This window comes from Schistocerca cancellata, chromosome 4 (assembly GCF_023864275.1).
Source record: "Schistocerca cancellata isolate TAMUIC-IGC-003103 chromosome 4, iqSchCanc2.1, whole genome shotgun sequence".
In the NCBI taxonomy this organism is placed as follows: Eukaryota; Metazoa; Arthropoda; class Insecta; order Orthoptera; family Acrididae; genus Schistocerca; species Schistocerca cancellata.
Genome location: NC_064629.1, coordinates 148026674 through 148050363, shown reverse-complemented (window position 1 = coordinate 148050363; position 23690 = coordinate 148026674). Strand labels below are relative to the sequence as shown.

General features: G+C 44.2%; 1 protein-coding gene across 1 annotated transcript in view; it reads left to right on the top strand.

The window, feature by feature from the left end:
* LOC126183738 (cuticlin-5) overlaps nucleotides 1-23690 on the top strand; it is a 319107-nt gene that overhangs the window by 52544 nt on the left and 242873 nt on the right. The window contains exon 2 of the mRNA XM_049925944.1: nucleotides 19085-19130. Within this exon, the coding sequence (XP_049781901.1) occupies nucleotides 19085-19130 (46 nt within the window). The remainder of the gene's footprint in view (nucleotides 1-19084; nucleotides 19131-23690) is intronic.

Sequence of the window (23690 nt, the reverse complement as noted above, 5' to 3'; positions counted from 1 at the left end):
ACTGTATAGTAGTTATGGCAAGATCCACATTTTAATTTGTAAACGGCAGCTCTATTAGATTTTATAGTCTTTTAAACCACACTACAAACCATGTATGATGTTTGTATGGCTCTTGCTGATATTGACGATCAAGACAACTGTTGTATCGCTTAGTGACAATAACGTCGCAGACCCCCTTAAGACTTTTTTTTGAAAAGTCATGAAGTGATTTAATTTATGGTGAATCCTAAACAAATATCACAAATGCTATCACCCTTTATGCACAACGCTTTCTGGCGAGAATACCACCATCACCACATTCTGAGAAACTTTGCTAGTAGTGGAAGTGCCCGGTCGTTGTGGCCGAGCGGTTCTAGGCACTCCAGTCCGGAACCACACTGCTGCTACGGTCGCAGGTTCGAATCCTGCCTCCGGCATGGATGTGTGTGATGTCGTTAGGTTTAAGTAGTTCTAAGTCTAGGGGACTGATGACCTAAGATGTTAAGTCCCATAGTGCTCAGAGCCATTTGAACCATTTTTACTAGTGGAAGTGAAGACCTAAGGAAAAGGCTGCACGAAAACTGTTAAAGGGAAAAATATTGAGACTGCAGGATTAGCAGCTGCTGTTGTAAATCCTCAGATAAGTTCCCGAGTTGTTACTCGTTACTCTGGTATATCACAAACTGGTGTTCTGAGAATGTTATGGTGCCACGAATTTCATTTCCATCGTATTTCACTATATGACGAACACGACGGGGATGATGTGATAATTACCATACGTTTTGTCAATGGGCTTGCAATCAAAAAGAAACAAATTAAGAGTCTTTTCGTAACCTATTGTTCTCAGAAGCATCAACCTTCATGAATCATGGTGCGTTCAACAGACACATCACGCATTACTGAAGCCTGGTAAATCTGAGCCTGTACTTCAGGTGTGGCCAAAATTTCGGCTTGCGGGCCCTGCTCGGGCCCGAGTGCCAAAGCACTCAGCCTCGCTTCACGTTTCCCCCCACCACAATGCCGCGCTGTCCCAGCGCGGAGGGGCATTTTCCCGTACGACAATTTCACGAGTGTACCGTGAATATCATAAATCCGATAAAACATGAACTCTCCAACAACTGTGCGGCCGGAAAAAGATCCTGCAAGAACGGGACCGACGACGACATGAGAGAATCGTCCAACGTAACAGAAGTGCAGTCCTTACTCAAATTGATGCAGATTTCAATGCTGGGCCGTCAACAACTGTCAGCGTGCGAACCATTCAACGAAACATCATAGATATGAGCTTTCGTAGCCGAAGGCCCACTCGTGTACCCTTGACGACAGCACGACACAAAGCTGTACGCCTCGTCTGGGCCCGTCAACACCAACATTGGACTGTTGATGATTGGAAACACGTTGCCTGATCGGGCGAGTCTCGTTTCAAATTGTATCGAGCAGATGGAGGTGTACGGGTACGGAGACAACCTCATGAATCCATAATGCGTGTGCAGTTGGAGTGATATGGCACTCCTGGTACGTCTAGATACGACTCCGACAGATGACACGTACGTAAGCATCCTGTCTGATCACCTGCCTCCATTCATGTCCTTTGTACATTCCGACGGGCTTGGACAATTCCAGCTGGACAGTGCGACACCCCACAGTCCAAAATTAATACAGAGTGGCTCCAGGAACACTCTTCTGACTTTAAACACCTCCGCTGGCCACCAAACTCCCCAGACATGAACATTATTGGGCATATCTGGGACGCTTTTCAACGTGCTGTTCAGAAGAGCTCTCCAACCCTCGTAATCTTACGGATTTATGGACAGTTCTGCAGGATTCATGGTGTCAGTTCCCTCCAGCACTAACTTAGACATTAGTCGAGGCCATTCCACGTCGTGCTGTGGCACTTCTGCGTGCTTGCGGGGGCCCTACACGATATAAGGAAGGTGTACCAGTTTCTTTGGTTCTTCAGTGTATTTTTCTTACTTGTGTGAAGACATTCGAAAGTAAATGCTTTATAAAGGGGTATGTTGGCTAGACGGTACATGGACTTAGTTAAAAAGATACTGACTTAACTGCTGGTTCAGAATAGTATCACTGTTACTATATATTCTATTTTACTGCGCTAACGACACTATCTGTCTGCTAATAAACTCCGTCTCGAAGTGTTTCAGTTTTTAAAATTTATTATCTTACTGCTTCCGTGTTTTACCAGCTCTTTAATTGAAATTTAAATTGGTCCATAAAGTAATTTTTTTACTGCACGCCAGAAAAAAGTGCAGTGGATTTCATTTCCTTTATATTTATATTTAGGATATTTATCTATTCCATTTTCCATTTTAGTACTTGAACTATCACCTAAACCACGAAGAAAAATAACTAACTTTTATCTGGCTGCTTTGGCACTGAAAATATTACGGCACTTAAAGTTGTACAGGTTCCATTAACGCAAATATCTCATTTTTCTCCATTTAGACGCTTTACAACTCACTTGAAATTCCTTAGAACCTGAGACAATCAGTTCTCAAATATGCCATAAAACTGGAAGCAAGAACGACAGAAAACACACAAGAAAGAAAAGCTTGCAAGTAGATACATCCTGGCAATGTACAAATTATAAATGATCAACGCAGCGCCGGCCAGGGTGGCCGAGCGGTTCTAAGCGCTACAGTCTGGAACCGCGCGACCGCTCCGGTCGCAGGTTCGAATCCTGCCTCGGACACGGATGTGTGTGATGTCCTTAGGTTAGTTAGGTTTAAGTAGTTCTAAGTTCTAGGGGACTGATGACCTCAGCAGTTCAGTCCCATAGTGCTCAGAGCCATTTGACCATTTGAACCATCAACACAGCACTGTTGCTCTGTAGGGATGATAATTTTTATAACAGCTGATCGTGTTTACTCGTATATTTTGCGCTCACGTAGTAAAACAGTTAAGTCAGTGTTGAACGTATGTGACGAACATGTTGGTTTTCACAAGAAGGTTTGTAGTACCACACTTAGATTTACCAACGACATAAATGTCCCGATTATCAGATGCTGTGGACAAGATTCCTCTGAGCTCTTGTAATAGATATTTTATTTCGCGTCATTAGCTATATTTTCAGGGAACCGGACCGAATGTAGACAAGAAAATCGTACACTGAACTGTCTTACATCCTCTGAAGAAGAATAAGATTTGTGGACATTGCTCTAAAGCAGTGGTACTCAGCCTGACGTTGTTACCCCTCAGGGTGAAATGCAATTTTCTGAGAGTTAAAAAAAAAGGTTTCAGTCGTGTTTCGGTTACGAAACTACTCTGTCTTTGAAAAAGTGTTACTATTATCACTATTTCGTAAGAGTATACGTTACCAATAATTACACATTTTTTAAAATACTAGCATTAACGTGTGACGCAATGAGGTGGAGGTTATAGCAAGTGATACGAATGTATAAACATCGTCTTCCTCACATAGTCCACTCACCAAACATGTGCTTTGTACCATGCGTCTACGATAGTAAAATTCATCTACATCTACACACATCAAAAAAACTTTTGCATCATCCCGGTTCCCAGAACTCCTGAAGAGAAACGTTGACTATGGATATTACATCGCAGACACAGTCTCTTTGACTCTTCAGGGATGTCACTAAACCCTACCAAAGATGTAGACAACCATGCATTAGCAGCACCTGATACACGGAGGGTAACCGACAGCCGATCAGTTCCAGACATTCCACCAGGAAGGAGGTACACGGCTCGTGTTGTCCGTTGTTCAACCATGCCTAGAGGGTCAATACCGCGGTTCGATCGCGTCCGCATTGTTCCTTTGTGCCTGGAAGGGCTCTCAACAAGGGAAGTGTCCAGGCGTCTCGAAGTGAACCAAAGCGATGGTGTTCGGACATGGAGGAGATACAGAGAGACAGGAACTGTCGATGGCTGTCTCGCTCAGGCCGCCCAAGGGATTATGGCTCGGAGGAACCATGACAGCAACGCCACCATGTTGAATAATGCTTTTCGTGCAGCAACAGGACGTCGTGTTACGACTCAAACTGTACGCACTAGGCTGCATGATACGCAACTTCACTCCCGACGTCCATGGCGAGGTCTATCTTTGCAACGACGACACCATGCAGCGCGGTACAGATGGTGCTAACAACATGCCGACTGGACCGTCAAGAATGGCATCACGTTCTACCCCTATAAGTGTCGCATATACCTTCAACCAGACAATCGTCGGAGACGTGTTTGGAGGCAACCCGGTCAGGCTGAACGCCTTAGATGCACAGTCCAGCGAGTGCAGCAAGGTGGAGGTTCCCTGCTGTTTTGAGGTGGCATTATCTGGGGCCGATGTACGCCGCTGGTGGTCATGGATGGCGCCTCTAACCGCTGTACGATACGTGAATTCCATCCTCTGGCCGATAGTGAAACCATATCGGTAGCATATTGGCGAGGCATTCGTCTTCATGGACAATTCGCTCCCCCATCGTGCACATCTTGTGAATGAGTTCCTCCAGGATAACGACATCGCTCGACTAGAGTGGCCAGCATGTTCTCCAGACATGAACCCTATCGAACGTGCCTGGGACAGATTGAAACGGCTGTTTATAGACGAAGTAACTCACCAACCACCCTGAGGGATCTATGCAGAATCGCCGTTGAGGAGTGGGACAATCTGGATCAACAGTGCCTTGATGAACTTGTGGATAGTAAGCCACGACGAATACAGGCATCCATAAATGCTAGAGGACGTGCTACTGGGTAATAGAGGTACCGGTGTGTACAGCAATCCGGACCACCACCTCTCAAGATCTCGCTGTATGTTATTAGAAGAAACAGTAGGCCTACCAATACTTGTCTCACTGACTCATTTCTTCGTGATTTAATAAAAAACCCACAAAACTAAATATCATTTACCTTCCGTCATTTTAGAAATGAAAATGTTCAAAGAACATTCTTTTTCATTCTAAAGTTTTATTAGACGAAAATGTGGATAGTAGTGTCCGGGAGTGTGTGTGTGTGTGTGTGTGTGTGTGTGTGTGTGTGTGTGTGAGGAGGTGAGTTTTCTAGCTAATATCTGACTGCACTCAGGGGCAACAGTCTAAGTATGTTGGGAATCACTGCTCTAAAGGTTGTTTTGAACACATCGAGCAAGGTGGCTCAGTGATTAGCGTAAAGGACTCACATTCAGGAGGTCGCCAGTTCAAAGCCCCATTCTCCCATCTTTATTTCCGTTTTCCAAGAATTTCCCTAAATCGCTTAAGGAAAACGCCGGTATGGTTCCTTTGAATGGCCACGGCCGATTTGCTACCACATCCCTCCCTAATCCGAGCTTGTGGCCCGTCTCTCATGATCTCGTTGTCGGCGATGCGATAAACACAAATTTTCATTTCTTGTTTCGGACAGGTCACTGCAGTACAAGGTGTTGTGGTGTTAGCGATTCTAACAATACCGCCACTTGCAAAGTAGGTTAGAAATCAGATTAATAATGTTGCTCTCGCAGCATATGTTCGCTTTATCGGGCAACAACAAAGTTATTGACTGTGGATGGTATCGTCAGAATGGAAATAATGGAGTCACTGTAAAAAAGAAAGTCATTAATTTTGGCACTTATCTTGAATGGAGTCCCACGTAGATTTCGGCGAAGTTGTTATGGCTCATCTTGTTGATTCTAGGGTGATTCCACGTTGACTGCTAGAAGGTCCAGATCTGTATTTTAGCAAGATTTGAATACCTAACAAACGCGTTTTTCAAGAAATTCTTAATGATCAAACAATCCCAGATCTGAACAATGGTATGGTAGAAATAATTTTTGACTTGGTGTTCACGATCTACATTTTTAATAAACTTCTTGTAAATTCACATATACTACTTCTTAACTGTCACACCATCAAGAAATAGTTTTGTATCAATCTTCATATATTTAATTTCCACTTTAACCAATCACAGGACTTGACTGTTCTTTTACAAAGCGAAATAACAACTTAACTTCTGCAAAGTGAAACAAAGACTGCTCTGTGCGCATTCGCACCAAAACGGTTACAAGTAAGTCAAAGATTATGACAGTCTCACAGAAATGAATACACACAAGAACCATATCACTGTAATATATCGATACATCTGAGTACCTATACATTAATAAAACCAAATGTGAATATTGTCACAAAAATATGTCTGTTACTTCGCAGAAAATAGTACGATATTACTGGTATCGAGAACTGGGGTTGGGGTGCCGTTGTTGTTGTTGTTGTTGTTGTTGTTGTGACCTTCAGTCTTGAGACTGATTTGATGCAGCTCTCCATGCTACCCTATCCTGTGCAAGCTTCTTCATCTCCCAGTACCTACTGCAACCTACATCCTTCTGAATCTGCTTAGTGTATTCATCTCTTGGTCTCCCTCTACGATTTTTAGCCTCCACGCTGCCCTCCAATGCTAAATATGTGATCCCTTGATGCCTCAGAACATGTCCTATTAACCGGTCCCTTCTTTTTGTCAAGTTATGCTACAAACTCCTCTTCTCCCCAATTCTATTCAATACTTCATCATTAGTTATGTGATCTACCCATCTAATCTTCAGCTTCTTCTGTAGCACCACATTTCGAAAGCTTCTATTCTCTTCTCGTCCAAACTATTTATCGTCCACATTTCACTTCCATACATGGCTACACTCCATACAAATACTTTCAGAAACGACTTCCTGACCCTTAAATCTATACTCGATGTTAACAAATTTCTCTTCTTCAGAAACGCTTTCCTTGCCATTGCCAGTCTACATTTTATTCTCTCTACTTCGACCATCATCAGTTATTTTGCTCCCCAAATAGCAAAACTCCTTTACTACTTTAAGTGTCTCATTTACTAATCTAATTCCCTCAGCATCACGCGACTTAATTCGACTACATTCCATTATCCTCGTTTTGCTTTTGTTGATGTTCATCTTATATCCTCCTTTCAAGACACTGTCCATTCCGTTCAACTGCACTTCCAAATCCTTTGCTGTCTCTGATAGAATTACCATGTCACCGGCGAACCTCAAAGTTTTTATTTCTTCTCCATGGATTTTAATACCTACTCCAAATTTTTCTTTTGTTTCCTTTACTGCTTGCTCAATATACAGATTGAATAAAATCGGGGAGAGGCAACAACCAGTCTCACTCCCTTCCCAACCACTGCTTCCCTTTCATGCCCCTCAACTCATATAACTGCAATCTGGTTTCTGTACAAATTGTAAATAGCCTTTCGCTCCCTGTATTTTACCCCTGCCACCGTTTGCCGTAATGGTCACGTAAATAAACAGACATTACACGATGGCACGAGCTCGTTTTCCTCTGACCTTAGAATCGGCACACAGGATCATTTTCAGGGAGAACTATAGTTTAACGTGAAAGGCGAACCATGCTTCACACTGATGTTTTTCACATACGCAAAGGATTTACATAAGTGAAAGGCACTTTAAATTTTAGAAAAAAAACCTTATGGCTGTCCTGTGAATAAACCGTGGACCTCTCGATAAACAGCTTGACACAGAGGAAACTACCATGCGTGAAGAATTGAACGCTTCCAGAAATTCGGCACCCTCCACGGGCGTGTAAAGCTGCGCGTTGCCACTGTAGAGTTGAATATGTCCCTGGCGCGTAGCACGACGTGATCGCCGAGCCGTTCCGGAGACAAGGGAAGCGGCGGTCCAGGCGTGTGAAGCTGCGCTGCGCTTCCTTCCGCCGGGTTCGCCGGCCTCAGCTAACGGGTTCCTGTTCCGCCGCGCTCGCTGGACTAACTGTCGTGCTACCACCTCCGTGGATCGCACAAAAAGGAAACGAAGCCAGCCCCGAAAAGCCTCAGCTACCGGGATCACTGTCAAACTGCCAAAACTGCTCTACCAAATGCCTGTAGTTCTCGGTGCACAAATATCACACGGAAAATACAGGCTGTAAACGGTATAAGCTGAAAAAAAAAACTGTCAGTAGAACGCAAGTAATCGATTTAAAACATCTACTAACATCTTTGTTTATTTCCTACGATTTTCCCAAAAAGAAAAAAAAAAACAGATTGTCTCGGGACAATGTTTTGACAAGTAGACACTGGACAGTGCACCTGTATTACACGCGACTTGTGTAAACATTACGCACAGAAGACTGGGAAAATTCATTAAACAGGATCAAAATACTACGGGGTACCTGCTTCGCCCCTCTTCCAACACAGGTGCACTTATGTCACTTATTTAAGCAAGTAGTCGGTTCTTGTTATTTACCGCTGCGCGTGTTGGCACAACACCGACTCAAAGGAAGGCCTCGGCGCTTGTTCGTGACGTCACGTCAGCTAGGCACGGCCAACGCCAGGTCTGTTGCGAGCAAAATGGTGGTGTCTCCGTCTCTGACACAGGAAAATGTGAAACTATTGGCGGTAGTTGACCAACACACATTGTTCTGAGAGATTTCTGCAATCAATTAACTGTGCAATTCACTACACTTCTTAACAAATAGTGTACTCCGGAACTTAATTTTCCACCTGTTTTAAGGAGTGACATACAAAAACAACTTCATGGCCCAGCAGCAACAGAATTCGTGCTTCTTTACCTTATTTATAAATCTGAGGAAGTGACGTTTGTACTGGGTTGCTTTTACGAGAAACTGTGAACATATTGGTGCTCTTCTTTAGGTACCCTGGTTGACTATGGGGTGAGGAGCACTGAATGTTAATGAAATATCTTGCGATTGTACACGTTGGGGGAGGTGGTGGGGGACAGAAGAAGAGGCCAAAGAGAGGTACTTGTTTTATCAAATAAAATTTTTTATCTTGTAAAGTTTCTCCTTTCAGTTGCAAGAGGGGAGTGTTTATCTTTTCTAATGTGCATGTTTAAAAAAGTTTAAGCTCAGCAGTATTTTCGATGTATGAAGCTATTTTGTTTCCTGTTTAGAATTCCTTTCGTTGAAAACGACTGTAATCTAATGACTGGCAACAGCTGGACATTTACACATGTAAATTAGTTCACATTTCCAGTGACGATGTCAAACGAAAATAAATAAATAAATAAAAGAAACGAGTTCATTGTAAGGAGGTTGGGGTAAGTTTCGATAACAAAATGGATCAAGTAAATATAGTTACTTAAATGTAAAATTTCCGAAGCTTGCAATGGGGCAAAGCATCTTCTCATATTGATCTACGTTTGTTTCGAAGGATTCAGTAATACAGAACTATGATCTTCATCTGTAGCTTTACGATAGTAAGAAAATCTTTCATCTAAATAAAACTGCAGAATCCAAAAGAATACCAAACATTTTGTCCAAAAATAAGAGATTTATATTGATAAACGCGCCTTGGCGTTTCTGCTTGCAACAGCTGGCCGCGGTGGTCTAGCGGTTCTGGCGCTGTAGTCCGGAACCTCGGGACTGCTACGGTCGCAGGTTCGAATCCTGCCTCGGGCATGGGTGTGTGTGATGTCCTTAGGTTAGTTAGGTTTAAGTAGTTCTAAGTTCTAGGGGACTTATGACCTCAGATGTTGAGTCCCATAGTGCGCAGAGCCATTTGAACCATTTTTGCCTGCAACAGACCTGGCGTTCGCCGTGCCTAGCTGACGTGACGTCACGAACAAGCGCCGAGGCCATCCTTTGAGTCGGTGTTGGTTGGCATCGCGAGCGTGAGTCGCAGACCCACAGGCATCTACGGCCTGCGAGGTAGAGTCGTTGTAACACGCCGATCGTCGACAGTCGCCACATTACCTGTGCAGATGTTATTGCAATTCCGTTAAACATTAGGATGGAAGGGAGATTTATTGTCGCTGAACTATGCGATATTCAATTAATTTATGGCGAGGGCAGCTGTACGAATTTATCGTGAACGCTTCCCACAACGAAGAGTTCAAAGGGTTCAAATGGCTCTAAGCACTATAGGACTGAACATCTAAGGTCATCAGTCCCATAGACTTAGACCTGCTTAAACCTAATTAACCTAAGGACATCACACACATCCATGCCCGAGGCAGGGCGAACCTGCGGCCGTAGCAGCAGCGCGGTTCCGGACTGAAGCGCCTAGAACCGCTCGGCCACATCGGCCAGGAACGAAAAGTTCTTGCGCGATCGACATTTGTTGCTGTTCACCAATGGTTTGTATCATCATAATTCTCTACTTTTACTCGATTATTTTGCAATTCATTCGTAACGAAGTACAGTAGCTGTCTTTACCTTTTTACGTATTGTCTGTTCTGATACGCTTTCATTTTATTATTAAATAAATCACGACAGTATACAACTTAGGAGTACGTATTTAATTTGCATAGATTGAGAGATACGGGCTGTTTATGGCCCCGAGCATAAAGCAGAGGCTCACAACGCGAAGAACGTACTCAGAGTACTAGAAGCATCGCCCGCCAGTTGGGTGTATCGCACACTGTCGTTCATCCCACTTCGCAAGAGAAGCGTCTGCGGCCTTACCACATTCAGCTCGTACTAGCGCTGGAAGAGCAAGATTTCCCTCTGCGACGAGAATTCTCAGAGTTTATTTTGTTACAAAGTGAACAGCATGATTCTGTTAACAAAATGTGGTGTCACCGCCAGACACCACACTTGCTAGGTGGTAGCCTTTAAATCGGCCGCGGTCCGTTAGTATACGTCGGACCCGCGGGTCGCCACTATCAGTGATTGCAGACCGAGCGTCGCCACACGGCAGGTCTAGTCTAGAGAGACTCCCTAGAACTCGCCCCAGTTGTACAGCCGACTTTTCTAGCGATGGTTCACTGACAAAATACGCTCTCATTTGCCGAGACGATAGTTAGCATAGCCTTCAGCTACGTCATTTGCTACGACCTAGCAAGGCGCCATTACCAGTTACTATTGATGCTGTAAAACATGTACCGTCAAGAGCGATGTTCACCATTTATGGATTAAAGTTAAGTATTCCACAGCTACGTCCTTTTTTGCTAGTCTAATTCCTTGACCTGTTCCAGACCTCACGCCAGCCTGCGTGAGCTAAAACGCGTGCCTTTCGGCTTCCTCTCATAGTGGGTTGGCTATCTTGCCAATCCACAACACAAAATACTCCTCACAAATGAAGCTTGTTTTACTCGCGACGGAATAACTAATGTCCGTAACATGCACACGTGAAGTGTACACCGTCCGCGCCACGTTTTCAATGCCGCTTTCCCGCAAATGTATGGGCGAGTATAATCAATGATTACATTATTGGGCATCATGTTTCACCTGCACGATTGACTGGTAACGATTACCGAACGCCGCGCGGAGTGGCCGTGCGGTTTGAGGCGCCATGTCACGGACTGCGCGGCCCCTCCCGCCGGAGGTTCGAGTCCTCCCTCGGGCATGGGTGTGTGTGTTGTTCTTAGCATAAGTTAGTTTAAGTAGTGTGTGAGTCTAGGGACCGATGACCTACGCAGTTTGGTCCCTTAGAAATTCACACACATTTGAACATTTGAATTACCGAACCTTTCTACAGGAAACATTGCTACCAACTTTATTAGAAGATATTCCGTTAGCCGTACGTCATAACATGTGTTTCGAGGCCCATGAGAAAGACAGATCGTGGCGCTTACGTCACAGTACGTGACCCTGCAGGTCTTACGAGTGCCAGCAGTCGTCTCTAACGAGGAGAGATTAATTATTTAAGACGAGTTTATTAATCCTTAACTGCCTGTTTAAATGTACGCAAGTTCTCGACAGCACACAACAAAATTAAGCCCTTTAGTGCGTACCTTTCTAATTAAGTATTGAGTTCCTGTGGGCCGATCGCGAAGTGTGGCGGACAAGCCGAATAATGTGACGTTACAAGTTCGTGGCAGGGCCCGTATATCTCATTGCTCTCCGATGTGGTTCCTCCACGATGCTGATCCATTCCACATTGCTCACAGAGTACGAATGTTTTTGAACAGACGCTTTCCAGGGCAATGGGTAAGACGTTTTGGTCCACGGCGATGGCTACCACGCAGTCCTGATTAAAATCCACTGGTTTTTTACTTTTGGGGCCATATGAAGAAACTTATTTATGCTCAGCAAGTAAATAATGTGGAAGAACTTGCGCAGAGGATTTTCGATGCTTCCATACCATAAAGACAAATTTGCATGTGTGTGATCGAGTGCGACGAGAGTGGTTTCGCCGTAATGGAGCATGTGTCGAATGGAATGGTGGACATTTTGAACACTTACTGGTGTAAGAGAGAACAAAGAAATGTGGGTTTCATTTTCGTTACGGTACTGTTGTACAGAAGGAAAATAATCTGAACTTAATTTTCATTTAGGAATAGTTGCAGAAAGAATAAACATGTGACTGTAATTAATGCACAACGCATTACGTAGTAATTGGTTGATGTTGTACTAAGGGAAACACATTTTATTTGATCTTAGATTTTCTTCACTATAATGACCTTCGTTATGGTAATCTTGTGAGAGAGAAAACCTCTGGTTGCACTTAATTCATTGTTTACATAAAACAAATTAAACGTTCACGACAACCCAATGACTGTTTAGATTGCTTGTTTCGGTAGCACCTGACCGCCGCTCCGCGCCGCGTCGCTGTACACATCCAATGTTTGCATTGTTGTGGTTCGTCTGTTACCTTGCTCTGGCTGCTGTGTCGATGCCGGTAATACACAAGCAAGGTCGTGTACCGTCGGTTGACAATAATAAACAGAATCGCGTCCACTATCAATGTTACAAAAAACTTTTAGAAATACAAAAGTAAAGAACATTATACAATGATATTTCATTAGACCTTTTTGTCAGACATACCGAGAGTTAAGGTCTGTATAATTTTGGCAGCTTATACCGTGTACACCCTGTATAAAGTACAAACGACTCTCTGAGTATTTTCTGCGTCCTTCGTTGACTGCTGATACTGATGCGGAGTAGCTCATTGAGAAGACCAAACAGCTAATGTCAGCAGTATCCTATTACATTTACACATATCAAAAAAAGTTTGACATCACCCCGGTTCCCAGAACTCCTGAAGATAGACGTTGACTGTGGACATTGTACCACAGACACAGTCCCTTTGACTGTTCAGAGATGTCACTAAACCCGCCCAAAGATGTAAATAACCATGCAAAAGCAGCGCCTATTAGACGGAGGGGGTCCGACAGCCGATCAGTTCCAATCATTCCATCAGGAAGGAGGTACAGGGCTCGTGTCGTCTGTAGTTCACCATGCGTAGACGGTCAACATCGAGGTTCGATCGCATCCGCATTGCTACTTTGTACCAGGAAGGGATCTCGACAAGGGAAGTGTCCAGGCGTCTCGGAGTGAACCAAAACGATGTTGTTCGAACATGCAGGAGATACAGAGAGACAGAAACTGTCGATGACATGCCTCACTCAGGCCGCCCAAGGGCTACTACTGCAGCGGATGATCGCTACCTACGGATTATAGCTCGGACGAACCCTGACAGCAACGCCACCATGATGAATAATGCTTTTCGTGCAGCCACAGGACGTCGTGTTACGACTCAAACTGTGCACACTAGGCTGCATGATGCGCAACTTCACTCCCGACGTCCATGGCGAGGTTCATCTTTGCTGCTACGACACCATGCAGCGCCATACAGATGGGCCCTACAACATGCCGAATGGACCGCTCAGGATTGGCATTACGTTCTCTTCACCGATGAGTGTCGCGCCGCATATGCCTTCAACCGGACAATCGTCGGAGACGTGTTTCGAGGCAACCCGGTGAGGCTGAATGCCTTAGACACACTGTCCAGCGAGTTCAGCATGGTGGATGTTCCCTGCTGTTTTTGGGTGGCATTATGTGGGGCCGACGTACTCCGCTGTTGGTCATGGAAGGGGCCGTAACCGCTGTACGATACGTGAATGCCATCCTCCGACGGATAGTGCAAACATATCAGCAGCATATTGGCGAGGCATTCGTCTTCATGGACGACAATTTGCGCCCCAGTCGTGCACATCTTGTGAATAACTTCCTCCATGATAACGACATCCCTCGACTAGAGTGACCAGCATGTTCTCCAGAGGTGAACCCTATCGAACATGCCTGGGATAGATTGAAAACTCTGAGGGATCTACGCCGAATCGCCGTTGAGGAGTGGGACAATCTGGACCAACAGTGCCTTGATGAACTTGTGGATAGTATGCCACGATAAATACAGGCCTGCATCAATGCAAGTGGATATGCTTCTGGGTATTAGAGGTACCTGTGTGTTCAACAGTCTGGACCACCACCTCTGAAGGTCTCGCTGCATGGTGGTACAACATGCAGCGTGTGATTTTCATGAGCAATAAAAAGGGCGGAAATGATGTTTATGTTGATCCCTATTCCAATTTTATGTAAAGGTTCCGGAACTCTCGGAAACGAGGTGGTGCAAACCTTTTTCAAATGGCTGTGAGCACTATGGGACTTAACTTCTAAGGTCATCAGTCCCCTAGAACTTAGAACTACTTAAACCTAACTAACCTAAGGACATCACACACATCCATGCCCGAGGCAGGATTCGAACCTGCGGCCGTAGCGGCCGCGCGGTTCCAGACTGTAGCGACTTTAACCGCTTGGCCACCACGGCCGGCTGCAAACCTTTTTCTGATATGTGTAGATTATGGTTTATCTGCTTGATGTACAGAAGTATTGCCGTTTCTTTGATCTTTATTCCGTGTATGGCACTTTTTGTGCTACAGAAATGTATATTCAGTTGTCAAATTCACTGGTCCCTCGTGATGAATGGTAGAAAATCATCCTCTAATGGATCGTTGATTGTAGTCGCTACCTACGGATTTTATAGTGTAGCATTTGTCGACGAAGCGACCAAGCAATAATTTTGTTTATATGAGACCTGTCGATAATGAGAGGTGAAGATTGTATCGTAAAAACGGAGAAACCATCTAGTTTCATTTTATGTCGATATCCAGAAGCGAAGCACAAGCTCTGAATGGAGAGAGATGTAGCAGGAAATCCTACGTGGCTCTGTCTGCAAGACAATTTAATCATTCACCTCAAGCAGCTTGGGCGCAGAAAACTGAAATGAGGATGGCTGGATGGGAATCTGAACCCCGCTCTACGAGCCCAGTGTCTAAACTATTACGTTTGCTTTATATTGTGAAGTAAGAATATGCTCCACGGCATGTGTCGTGATAGCCATCTGGAGGCGTCTGCGTGTTACGGCTAGCTGTACTTGCATTCAGAAGCTGAAATATTGTAAATATTGTTATCGCTATTGATTTAATCATGATTAATATTATTTATCTATTTATGTATTTATTTAATTAGGCTAAGCATTCTAATCTGAAAGTCTATAAGTAAAAACAATTTTTATAGTCATGTTATGAATAAATCGATTGAGTTCATTTACAGTGACGATTTAAACTAAGGATGATTACCTTTCGTGATATAAAAAGATGAGTATCCACTGCACTGTCCCGATTGCCCTGATCGTTACTTTCTGTTATTGTCTGATGCTTAAGCAGTAATCTTCTATACCTATATCTTCTTCTATACTAACAATAAAAACTGCAAAACCGTCGCGTTTGTCTGTTTGTTTGAAGACGCTAATCTCCGAAAATACTAGACGAATTTTCATGGGGTTTTCACAGTTAACTTGAATGTAGCTTGGGGCAACGTATAGGTTTAATTTCATCACAATCGAATCAGGAAAAAAAAGATATCGCAATTTAAATTCCTATCTCATTCGAAGAATATAACGCGACGTAATTTGTGAAAATGCTTTTATTGATAGATATGTTCTACGTATCTACTTTGGTCATTGCGAGAAGTCATACCTGGATGATACAGCAGATGGAGAGTTTCATCGAGACCCCTCGCACTCTGTAGTAATATTTGCCCCATTCCCTCTTTTTGTCCCCGGTGCGCACCGGCCAGTGTGGCCGAGCGGTTCTAGGCGCTGCAGTCTGGAAGTGCGCGACCGCTACGGTCGCAGGTTCGAATCCTGCCTCGGGCATGGATGTGTGTGATGTCCTTAAGTTAGTTAGGTTTAAGTAGTTCTAAGTTCTAGGGGACTGATGACCTCAGCTGTTATGTCCCATAGTGCTCAGAGCCATTTGAACCATTTGTCCCCGGTGCGGAAAGTTCTTCGCAGTTTTTGTTTCCCATCCGGTGCAAGATGTAGCACCGGTTTATGTTGGTATGGATTCGACCCGTATGTTTTGTTTCATGGCTTCCTTAGCCCCACACTTTGCTCTCTTTCTTTATGCCCTATGCTGCAACTATAAGCATGTTTTCAGTTATGTGCGTCCCCAACTCGACGCAACGAGTGTACTTACTAGTTTCAGCTACTTACTGGTAAAAAAAATTAAAAAAAGCAACAAAATTCACCCATTGCATCCTTTGTACCACATCCCCAGGGTGGGAGGGAGGAGACATGGTGTTCAGGCCTCTGGTTTCGGCCCCTGCACACCTTGCCTCCGCCACCCCACTACCTGATCCATTTCCCACAAAAAAAAAAAAAAAAAAAAAAAAAAAAAAAAAAAAAAAAAAAAAATGCGGTCTAAGACGCCGGTACAAAAAATAAATGGTAAGGCGATCGCTTGCGATAAACAGGAAATTCGGGTTCGATTCCCGATCCGGCACAAATTTTCATTGTCGTCATTCCATTCTACAGCTGATGGTTGTAATTATTCGCAATTGCGAATACATTTAATGTAGTGCTTATACAAGCCTCAATGTGTTTAGTCCGTACTTTCATGCTGATATTATTAAATGCGAAAGCAATACTATATGTTTCGGTTTCACAACAAAACTGCTGAACCGATTTCCTTGAAATTTGTTATGGAGTTAGCTTGAACCCTAAGAAAAAACATAGGCTGCTTTATAAAGTAAATAAAACAACAACAATAAAATCGACTTCTTAGTCTGTGAAATAGGGAATGGAACATCTTTTTCCAGATCGGTGGATATAAACTATGTTATAAAATTATTAAATTTGTTGCATAATGACAACGTTGTATGATGTATAGCAACTTCAGAAGCACGATGCGCAGATGCTTGGGGCAACTGAGCGATGGAGGGCGGTGGGAGATGTCAGTGAGGGAAGGGAAGACGCATGTCACTAGCCATGCATACCGGAATAAGCAGACATGTGAGAGCAGCTGACATTATTGCACGTACAACAGCTTACTTACCAGCTCTCAGCAAACCAAAACCCGCAGCCGCAAGTAGCAGTTAGTTTACGCATAACGACCATTAACAACACAAGATAGTAGTAGGAAAAATTCTGTAACTGTGATTAGTGGTAGTTAGCATTATAAATAGACACATTCGGATCTATATTGGAAAAACTGGTTCGAATTTTACCAAGTCTGAAACGAAATCCAAGGGATCCATTAGCTATATAAATACTATAGTTTATTCTATGTTGACAGATGTGAAAATTACCGGACTATCAGTTTAATAAGTCACTGCTCCAAAATACTAACGCGAATTCTTTACAGACGAATGGAAAAACTGGTAAAACCCGACCTCAGGGAAGAACAGTTTGGATTCCGTAGAAATGTTGGAACACGTGAGGCAATACTGACCTTGCGACTTATCTTAGAAGATGGAGTAAGGAAAGGCAAACCTAGGTTTCTAGCAGTTGTAGACATAGAGAAAGCTTTTGACAAAGTTGAGTCGAATACTCTCTTTCAAATTTTGAAGGTGGCAGGGGTAAAATACAGGGAGCGAAAGGCTATTAACGATTTGTACAGAAACCAGATGGCAGTTATAAGAGTCGAGGGACACGAAAGGGAAGCAGTGGTTGGGAAGGGAATGAGACAGGGTTGTCGCCTCTCCCCGATGTTATTCAATCTGTATATTGAGCAAGCAGTAAAGGAAACAAAAGAAAAATTGGAAGTAGGAATTAAAATCCATGTAGAAGAAATAAAAACTTTGAGGTTCGCCGATGACATTGTAATTCTGTCAGAGACAGCAAAGGACCTGGAAGAGCAGTTGAACGGAATGGACAGTGTCTTGAAAGAAGAATAGAAGATGAACATCAACAAAAGCAAAACGAAAATAATGGAATGAAGTAGAATTAAGACGGGTGATGCTGAGGGAATTAGATTAGGAAGTGAGACACTTAAAGTAGTAAAGGAGTTTTGCTATTTGGGGAGCAAAATAACTGATGACGGTCGAAGTAGAGAGGATATAAAATGTAGACTGGCAATGGCAAGGAAAGCGTTTCTGAAGAAGAGAAATTTATTAACATAGAGTATAGATTTAAGTCGTTTCTGAAAGTATTTGTATGGAGTGTAGCCATGTATGGAAGTGAAACATGGACGCTAAATAGTTTGGACAAGAAGAGAATAGAAGCTTTCGAAATGTGGTGCTACAGAAGAATGTTGAAGAGTAGATGGGTAGATCACATAACTAATGAGGAGGGACTGAATAGAATTGGGGAGAAGAGGAGGTTGTGGCACAACTTGACTAGAAGAAGGGATCGGTTGGTAGGACATGTTCTGAGGCATCAAGGGATCACCAGTTTAGTATTGGAGGGCAGCGTGGATGGTAAAAATTGTAGAGGGAGACCAAGAGATGAATACACTAAGCAGATTCAGAGGGATGTAGGTTGCAGTAGGTACTGGGAGATGAAGAAGCTTGCACAGGATAGAGCAGCATGGAGAGCTGCATCAAACCACTCTGTGGATTGAAGACCACAATACAGTTTATTATAGGGTTAGGGTAGGCTTCCTATGGAAGCGTCAGACACAAAGCTCTTCCGAAATTGTCAATTACTGGTGAGTTCAGTTAACGCAGGACTGCCCTATTTGCACTGAACAACTACGCAGTATTGAATGAGGATAATCACATGTGATTACGGTGTTTTCAAATTGCCTTCCCTTAACTCTGGTTCCTACCCAAAATATGCATGGGACGAAATTTGGTATAGACATTTTTGTACTGTCAATGTGCAAGGAATTGTATGGTGGTGTCAGAGTGAACGAATTTTGGTTCTCCCTGTGTCAATATATACTATGAAAACGTATTCTGAAACTACAACTAAATGCGAAAATAATTGTTTGTCACACAAAATATTTGTATATATCGTAAAATTGTTGGCCAATTAGGTGCTTCCTTAATTTCTTCCCAAGCAAACAGCGCCTTGTTCATCAGTTTGGGGCAAATACTTAGTATTGCAGCAGTTACATACAGAAGAAATAATGTTATTTGCATAAAATTACAAATGAGTCTTTTGCTTTCAGGTTAAGGAGTGCTCGCTGGATCGTCGTCGTGTACGCTGCTCTACTGGTATGATAATAACTATTTATTCTGCATGTATTGATTACGGTTCTCATACACGAATTAAAATATGTACAAATTTTATAATTTCGTGAGCTAAGATTGCACTAGATGTTCTTATTCAAAACGCACGTAGAAACAGGAAAAACTATTAAATATATCATGACAGGCGGTCTCAGGAGAACCAGCTTGAACACTTACTCAAAAAAGATTCGCTTTCGCACAGTAGAGCCTTACAGATTTTGCTTGCGGAGGATATAGTTGTTAAGAAGTCGGAGGAAAATGAATAGGCAGGCTGTTCAAATATGAGCAGATAAAAAGAATCAGCACAATCTTCTTTTCTGTATCCATGAACCTTGTCGCTATGTGACGACGTATACACCGTCCGTCCAAAAAGTTCCGAGCCTGATTTTTATACCTGGCCTATAAACGATGCCGCGTAGGAATAACAGTCGCAGCTGGAACAAAGAACTGTAAATAACAGATGTGCATTCGACCAGTCGGTTGTGAGGAGGCGGTGTTAAGTACTGAACGTGCAGCCGTTGTGTGTCAATGTTCTTGTGGCACAAAGGGCAATGGAGCAATATCTCTAAATCTAGCGTTTAAGACACTCCCCATAATGTTTTGAAGAAGAAAAAAGTGTGTGTGAAGTTTGTCCCGTACATCTTTATTCCCGGAAATAAAAAAGAACAACGACACATTGACGTTTGCCGCGACTTGACTAAAATGCATAACGCAGTCAATCCTTTTCTGGAAAAAATCGTTATTGGTGACGAGACGCGATTTTATCCACACGAAACCACCACAAAGCGAAAAAGTGCAGAAATTCACAACAATGGCGAACGCTTTAACGGCATAACTGACACATAACCCAATTTGACGCGCGAGTTGAATAACATCCAAAGAATGACTTTTCTGAGAGTTTCACATGGTTGTGTAGACATCCTGTACGTTGCACTTAAGTGGGGGAGACTGTGTGGACTAGCAGCTCAGTTCACTTCTTACCATGACCATTAATATAATACTTTGTGCCAACTGAATATACACCCCTGGAAATGGAAAAAAGAACACATTGACACCGGTGTGTCAGACCCACCATACTTGCTCCGGACACTGCGAGAGGGCTGTACAAGCAATGATCACACGCACGGCACAGCGGACACACCAGGAACCGCGGTGTTGGCCGTCGAATGGCGCTAGCTGCGCAGCATTTGTGCACCGCCGCCGTCAGTGTCAGCCAGTTTGCCGTGGCATACGGAGCTCCATCGCAGTCTTTAACACTGGTAGCATGCCGCGACAGCGTGGACGTGAACCGTATGTGCAGTTGACGGACTTTGAGCGAGGGCGTATAGTGGGCATGCGGGAGGCCGGGTGGACGTACCGCCGAATTGCTCAACACGTGGGGCGTGAGGTCTCCACAGTACTTCGATGTTGTCGCCAGTGGTCGGCGGAAGGTGCACGTGCCCGTCGGCCTGGGACCGGACCGCAGCGACGCACGGATGCACGCCAAGACCGTAGGATCCTACGCAGTGCCGTAGGGGACCGCACCGCCACTTCCCAGCAAATTAGGGACACTGTTGCTCCTGGGGTATCGGCGGGGACCATTCGCAACCGTCTCCATGAAGCTGGGCTACGGTCCCGCACACCGTTAGGCCGTCTTCCGCTCACGCCCCAACATCGTGCAGCCCGCCTCCAGTGGTGTCGCGACAGGCGTGAATGGAGGGACGAATGGAGACGTGTCGTCTTCAGCGATGAGAGTCGCTTCTGCCTTGGTGCCAATGATGGTCGTATGCGTGTTTGGCGCCGTGCAGGTGAGCGCCACAATCAGGACTGCATACGACCGAGGCACACAGGGCCAACACCCGGCATCATGGTGTGGGGAGCGATCTCCTACACTGGCCGTACACCACTGGTGATCGTCGAGGGGACACTGAATAGTGCACGGTACATCCAAACCGTCATCGAACCCATCGTTCTACCATTCCTAGACCGGCAAGGGAACTTGCTGTTCCAACAGGACAATGCACGTCCGCATGTATCCCGTGCCACCCAACGTGCTCTAGAAGGTGTAAGTCAACTACCCTGGCCAGCAAGATCTCCGGATCTGTCCCCCATTGAGCATGTTTGGGACTGGATGAAGCGTCGTCTCACGCGGTCTGCACGTCCAGCACGAACGCTGGTCCAACTGAGGCGCCAGGTGGAAATGGCATGGCAAGCCGTTCCACAGGACTACATCCAGCATCTCTACGATCGTCTCCATGGGAGAATAGCAGCCTGCATTGCTGCGAAAGGTGGATATACACTGTACTAGTGCCGACATTGTGCATGCTCTGTTGCCTGTGTCTATGTGCCTGTGGTTCTGCCAGTGTGATCATGTGATGTATCTGACCCCAGGAATGTGTCAATAAAGTTTCCCCTTCCTGGGACAATGGATTCACGGTGTTCTTATTTCAATTTCCAGGAGTGTAGCTCATATGAATTTCGACATAAGTGAAGAAAAAAGAACTGGGTGTAATCAGGAATCTGCTACTGGCACTACAATGATACAATGAATGCACAACTTGGGATAAACCAAGTACAGGTGTCTATTCCACAGTTCCCGTTTAGGATTGCCCGTTACGTCATAATTTGTAGAGTTATTTATGAAGACATTTTTTCGAAATGTTTTTGACGGTTTGAGGTTATGCTTTGTTTTGTTGCCTTTAAGTTTTCTTATGATCCATTTGTGCAGACTCTCACACATGTTAAACATCACTCACAAGTTTCAGTGCACAGTACACGTCCAGAATAACTTATGTAAGTAAGAAAATAAATTATGTAAGTTATTCTCGGAGTGTATTGTGCACTGGAAGTCGTGAGTGATGTTTACCACGCACTTGAAAATGGGAATCATTTCCCGAAACGCGTCGTTTAAAACATACGTAAAAGAAAATCGTGACTGGTAGCAGAAAGTTATTTATGAAGAAACTCATTGTTTTTACAGTCGCAGGCTTTCAAGAAAACCATTTATAATGGACAAAATCAAATTATGCAGTTATATTTTCGAGGTTGAGGTTAACCCGCTAGGTTAGCCGAGAGCGCTAATGCGCTGCTCCCTGGGCTCGGGTAGGCGCGCCGGCCCCGGATCGAATCCGCCAGGCGGATTAACGACGAGGGCCGGTGTGCCGGAGAGCCTTGATGTGGTTTTTAGGCGGTTTTCCACATCCCAGTAGGTGAATACTGGGGTGGTCCCCACATTCCGTTTCCGTTACAGGGCTCGCAGACATTTGAAACATGTTCGCACTATTTCCTGATTTACACTAGACACAGACAACTGGGGTACACTGATTCCATCCTCGGGCGTATGGGGGTGGCAGCAGGAGGGCATCTGGCCATCCCTTCAAACTAACCATGCCAAATCCGATTGTAACAATGCCAACCCTGCGACAACTGCGGTACAAAGGCCCAAGCAAAAGAAGAAGAAGAAGAATTTTCGAAGATGAGGTTGATGTCTTTCCCCTCCTTGGCCAATAATTTTTCGTCTGAAACGAGGAAGGAATGTGGATGAAAGTGAGAAGCACGAAAAGGATTCCCCTGTTATTGAAATTATTAAGCAAATACAAGGGTTGCACAAAAATATGGTAACATTGCGAGAAATGCAAATGCTAGCAAAGGTTGCAGATTGTACTGTTGCACTTGACCACAAACGACACATGTGGAATGTTCTCAATACGTTGCAAATGTCAGTTATGGTCAGAACAGCGTTCTGAGCTAATTGCTGTTGCTTTCATAACCAAGGTAACTAAAGTTTTTGGTGTTTCAGGAGGTACAGTATCGAAGATTTATATCGCATATGGGGAAAGCAGCAAAGCATCATCCCCTGAGTCACAGCGCGCACGGAAGTGTGAGTCGAGTTATCGTGACAGATGGTCATTGACGAGGAGTGTGACAAAATCGGAGGACGATAGCTGCAAAAGTCACTGCAGAACTGAATGTTGCACGCGCGAATCCTGTCAACACCAAAACAAAACGAATTGGTTCAAAAGAAAACGCCTTTTGCATGCTATCCATTAATTTTTTTTATTTGTCTTGTGTACTCAGACGCGTTTCACCTTAATTACAACGCATCTTCAGTGGGTGTCAGAACATCGTCTAACTCATTATTTCTGAGCCAAACATCTTTCTCTCTGGTGGCAAACTGGTTGAAAGTTTGCATTTTTGATTTTATAACCGTTTTTTCTGGCAGCACAAGAAACCTATTGAAACGAAGGGAGCTCCATAAACAGGGAATTGCACGGCGAGCTGCAATTCCAAAGCCTTACGTAAGTGATGCAAATGCCCATAGCAGGAAAACGTGGCACCGAAGACATAAAACCTGATCTATGGAGCAGTGGAAGAAAGTCATTTAGTCCGATGAATCTTGTTTCGCACTGTTTCCAACTTCTGGCTGGGTCTACATACGAACAGTGAAACATTGCGAGAGTTCGGTAATGAAACTTCCTGGCAGATTAAAACTGTGTGCCGGACCGAGACTCGAACTCGGGACCTTTGCCTTTCGCGAGAAAGTGCTCTACCATCTGAGCTACCCAA